A 5,414-nucleotide genomic window follows, 5' to 3' on the forward strand; every position below is an offset into this window, starting at 1 on the left:
TCTTGCCTGCATCACTGAAATAAATCTTTTCTTGTCAAAATGTCATGATGGACGGTACATAAATCATTTGATTAACATGTCGTTTACCTGGTAGCTACAGCAACATAATCCTCATCATGCAAACAAAAGGCAACAGAGGAAATGGCACCTTCCTACAAAGAGATAAAATGATCACCCTAGGTTTCCACAATGTCCCCCACATCACATACATTTTTAAAAATTATCTATTCCAATCATAACACCTGGTATTATTTATTTGTACTCTTAAGGTCTAAGATTTTAAATAGATTTTTTTTCAACCTCTTAACCGTGAAAAAACTGAGCATTACCGTGTTCCCCCGAAAATAAGACAGTCTTATTTTCTTTTGACCTCCCGAAATAAGCGCTTGGCCTTATTTTCGGGGAGGTCTTATTATTTTTCAGGTGTAGGAGGCAGCCAGCATGGTCACCTCATGGCTGCTGCTGTGTTGCAATATTTTCAGGGAGGGCTTATTTTAGTGCATGTGCTCAAAAGCCCAATTGGCCTTATTATCCAGGGAGGACTTATTTCAGGGAAACAGGGTACAAATGGAATATCAATGAAGAAGTAATATTGGTAGCAAATCCGTTCTCCCAAATGGACTTTTTATTTTGCTGAAAATGAGCAAAAACAGCATAAATAGTGGTCACATGACTATGGTAAACTACAACCAAATATGCAGGATTGTAAATGTTACCAAGCACATGAAATGTGATTGGGGGAGGGGGGGCGCTGTTGCAGTAGTTATAACTTCAAGACCAGTCATAGGTAATTTGGGGCAGAGGGGTAAGCAACAAGTCATTATGCAACAACTACTGTATTAGGCCTCTAAAATTAATTTTGTTTTCTTTCACTGTTGTTTTTCTGAATCATCCTTTCCAGTTCCTGCCCATTACAATCCATTCTTACACTAAGGTTGCTGCAAGTTTAATTCCGTCTTACCTTATGAGTGAGGAAAAGCCTCTGTTTCCAACAATCTTTCTGGATGAGATTTAGGCCTCCACCTGAACTTCCTAGTGCTAACCATTTTCGAGAAATTCCGATACATGTACACTTAAGGGGAGGGAAAGGAAAGTTGTTATTAAAAGGCTTCACTTTGTGTCTGATTCATAATTAATCATATTTTCACTTCCAAGAAACAGGCAGGGAAGATCTTATGTTTGCTTCTACCACGTTAATTTTGAATTCTAGAACCCACAAGTCTTCTCAGCAGCTTAGCATAAAACACATTGCCCATAAACTAGTGCCTCCTTGAGGCTTTTTGGTGGCTTCCAATTCCCTTTCACACATCTGTCATTTTTTTTGATAAGTTAATATTTAAAAACACTAATAGACTGGGTAAAGTAGAAGAGCTAAGGTATAGAGATAGCAACATGAAAAATGGAGTTTGAAGACAAAAAATATCTTCCTCTGGGCAGAGAGTCACATTACTTTGAGACATTTCCTTCCTTTTTGCATCTCACCAGGTGTATCCTGATACATACCACAATGACTATACGCTGCCCTTGATCAAAAAAGAGGGTATAACAGTCCAGTTCACAAATACCACCATGCTATGTTTTAATGTTAAAGAATAACCCTTAATAAAGAACTTTGTATTGTGTATGCCTTTTCACTACCTGCAGAATTTCAGATACTTCTGCTTTCATTTTAGATTAATAAAGACAGTGTTTGTGATTGTAATTCTACTGCAGACAAAAGATCTAACATGAAATAAGCTATTGTGTCTTCCAAACTTTAAGCAGATTTGTCCAATATGCACGGTTCAAACAAACAAGGGTCAGAGACAATTGTCTGAAATTGTGTTAATTTAAGTACAGGTAGTCCTTGACTTACAACCATTTGTTTAGTAATCATTTAAAATCACAATGAAACTGAAAAAGGTGACATGATCATTTTACTTATGACTGTTGCAACATCCCATTGTAACAAAATCAGAATGTGGGTGCTTGGCAATTGGCATATATTTATGACAGTTGCATTGTCCCAGGGTCGAGTGATCACCATTCGTAAACTTCCCAGCCAACTTATAACAAGTAGTCAATGAGGAAAGGCAGATTCACTTAACAACTGCAGATTCATTTAAGGACTGTGGCAAAAAAAATATAAAATGGGGCAAAATCCACAAACTGCCCTGCTTAGAAATGGAATGGTAATTTTGGGCTGAATTGTGGTCGTAAATCAATGATTACTTGCAGTCATATAAATCCCTACCTGTGGTTTAGAAAAACTACATACAAGAGGCTTACACATCGGGTACCCAACAGTCTATTTTGGTCATAAGTTGAGGGCCATCTGTAACCAATTTTGATGTTTATCATATTTCTGAACCCAAGATGCATGGGGGGGGGGGGGGACCTGTGGAGAATTACTATTTACAGTATAGCCAGGATTTAATTTACAAAATTACAGCAGACTTACAAGAATTGCCAAAGCATTCTTTGCTGATAGGTCTAGCTAAAAAATTGAAAGAAAACCTAACATGAAAATGCACAAATTAATGAAAGAGGGCATTTGTTTTGATAATTCCTAATAAAAAGTGAAACTAACATTCAAAATACATTGGCTGGCCATTAATCAAATACAAAGCTGAAACAGGAAGCAACATTTAATCTGGCTAAATTACAGACATTATATCTGAGCAAAATATTACCCTTTCAGTTCCTGGGGCAATTTATGTTTGGAATTCTTTAATTCCATTGTTATTTTATTTTTATAATTTGCTTTTTACTTTTATTTGTCCAAAACTGTTTCAGTTTCAGACCAACTAGCATGATTACCTACAAAAGACCAGCAAAATGTTGCTTTATAATGTATTACATGCGATTAATATATAGAATGTCAAACTACAATCAAAAAGGGAGAAAAAGCGGAAAAATAGCTGTGACTCAAACCCACCTTCAGACGACTGGAATCCAGCCTGAGAGCAGAAAGCAGAGGGCTAAGACATTCAAACTCTGCCAACACATGGCTGTAAGTTTCAGGTATTGCTGCCATGACAATGGCCTCTGGCAAAATGTTATTGCTTCATTTTTCTATTCCTCCTGTAAGGGCAAACGTGAAATACAATTTCATACTGTTAATTTGGCTACCTAAAAGGTTGATGCTCAAAGTGTAACATGCCCAACATGACAGCTATATTTTAACCTAGTTCATCTGTGCTAACCTATATTTTGCTCCATAAACCACAGTAATTTACTGTAACGTAGAGAGTTAAGGTAAAGCCTATCTTTTAAAACAAGCTGTTAAAGTTAGGCATTGTCCAAAGCCAGAACTAATCAACTTCTTCAGGAAGAGGATATAAACTTGACAGCTTAGGGCAAGACCAGTTGCCTCTTGAATGCCTATTTTCCTTGGGCCATTGAGGAGTTGTATTTTATTCTTTGACTCTAGTTAATGTATCACATTTGTACTTTTAGCAAATTATATGGAGAGACTACAGGTAGTCAACTTACAACCATTCATTTAGTGACTGTTTAAAGGTACGGCACTGAAAAAAGTGACATGACTACTTTTCACACTTAGAACCACTGCAGCATCTCCAGTCATCTGATCAAAATTTGGGTGCTTGGTAACTGACATATTTATAACAGTTGCACTGTCCTGGGGTCATATGATCACTATTTGTAACCTTCCCAGCTGGCTTCCGACAAGCCAAAATCAATGGGGGAAGCCAGATTCACTTAGCTACCACAAGATTCACTTAATTGCAGTGATTCTCTTAACTATGATTTTTTTTAAAATCATAAAATGATGCAAAAGTTACTTAACAGCCTTACTTGGCAACATGTTGGGCTCAATTGTGGTCATAAATCAAGGACTCCTGGTATCATATAAATCCCTGCCTGTGGTTTACATACAAGAGATTTAGACATGAAGCACCCAACAGATTATTTTTCTCCTCAGTTTGTTTCCAAGGTACATTTTTATAGTGTTTGGTGGATCTTTCCCAACTGTTTAGTTTTTATATAAAGCACTTTAGTCATAGGGTGGCTTAATCAGGAGACACAATTAACTCTTCTCTTGGCACTAGTTTGGGTGGAGGAGCAGGAAGATAATTTAGGAGGTGCAGAAGGACTTAGGAACTGCAGGAGGTTTTCAGGAACTGAAAGTACAAGTTAAATCACCAACCCTCCAGCGTTTACAAAGAAATGATCAGAGTCAGGGTTGAGATAAATATTACAAGCCATGGTTTCAAATCCTGATTAAAACCCTATACTTCATCCACAATGTCTTTCATCGTGGCTAATATACCGTGAGAATGTTTTTTTCTATACATTCTTTTTTTTCTTCCCTACTGTTGTGTCGAACAAAGTTACACCTTACTCCACTCTCTCAGCCTTTCTTTCTCCACCGCAGTGTTGTTCCAGAACAGATGATCGTTTAACCTTATGAAGTTTTATCATTAGATGAATCAAACTCAATTCATACCTAAGTATCAGAAACCCGCTTAGGATTTTATTTATTTATTTACCGAAAATTACTCCCTCATCTAAAAGCATAGCTGAGTAAACAGCGGCTTTAAGGATGCCCCCGTAATTTAAGTAAATCTGCGAGACGATTTCCCTTCCTGGGGAAGGAAGGGGGCTCTTTCTCAGCCTGGGCAGCCCGAGATAACTCTCTGATGCCTTCCTGCAGAGAGATAGGTAGATTTTACAATCCCTTGGGAATCGAAGACGCGGCTCTCTTATTTCCAAGACCTCCTTTCGTGCAAAATCAAGAGAGCTCCGCACTCCGACGAACAAGATGCAAGAAGTAGAATGGGAGAAAATTAAAAGCGGGGCTTAAGGCGGGTCCCAATCGTCTCTCCCCCTCTCCGTGTACGCGGGAGACAGCACTTTGGCGAAAAGATTCATACAAAAAGAAATGGCAAATGAGAGAGAAAGGGCTTCAGCTACACGGATTTAACCCACTCACCCACCCACCCACTCCAATACCTGTCGGTGACAGTCTCTACTCTACAGATTTACACCGAGTCCGAGCAGAAGAGCCTTTGAAAGGGACAGTCCGGACTTCAAAAAGGACTCACCGCAACTTAAGACCAAGTGTTGGTTTCTTTTAAAAACGCTCTTCGCTATAGAAAAAGCCCAGGTATCCGTAACGTGGAACCTTAAAGGGACAACCGCTGAACCCCGCAGAGATGCAGCCTCCGCCGTCGCAAGTCGAAGCCCTCTGCCGCTCCACAGCCCCGCCTCTCGATAGAAACCCCGGCGCGTGACAGCGCGAGCTCTCCCTTTTTCTTTCTCGCTTTCCTCCCGCCCAAGATCCGCCTCCTCCTCCTCGCCCCGCCCCCTCATTTCGCAGCGGCCCCCCTTGTCGCGTCACGTGACCGCCGCACGTTTGCCCCTCCCATCGCTGCTTTCTTCCCCCCCCCCTTCGAACCCTGGCTCAGGCA

At 39.8% G+C, this 5,414-nt stretch overlaps 1 protein-coding gene across 3 annotated transcripts in view; it reads right to left on the bottom strand.

Moving 5' to 3' along the window:
- The window catches only part of HPS5 (HPS5 biogenesis of lysosomal organelles complex 2 subunit 2), a 37,252-nt gene extending 31,992 nt beyond the window's left edge, over positions 1-5,260 (bottom strand). Inside the window, exons 1-4 of one of the 3 annotated variants that reach the window (XM_081955098.1) lie at positions 5,049-5,260; positions 2,918-3,063; positions 962-1,072; positions 88-152 (exon numbers count right to left, since the gene is read on the bottom strand). In XM_081955098.1, coding sequence (XP_081811224.1) covers positions 88-152; positions 962-1,072; positions 2,918-3,016 — 275 coding nt within the window. In that variant the 5' untranslated portion in view covers positions 3,017-3,063; positions 5,049-5,260. Of the gene's footprint in view, positions 1-87; positions 153-961; positions 1,073-2,917; positions 3,064-3,185; positions 3,347-3,474; positions 3,495-5,048 lie in introns of those variants that run through there. The other 2 variants (XM_081955100.1, XM_081955099.1) reach the window with 2 other exon arrangements.
- Positions 5,261-5,414: the final 154 nt, after the last annotated feature.

Source organism: Natrix helvetica (genome assembly GCF_964273705.1).
Source record: "Natrix helvetica genome assembly, chromosome: 1".
NCBI lineage: Eukaryota > Metazoa > Chordata > Lepidosauria > Squamata > Natricidae > Natrix > Natrix helvetica.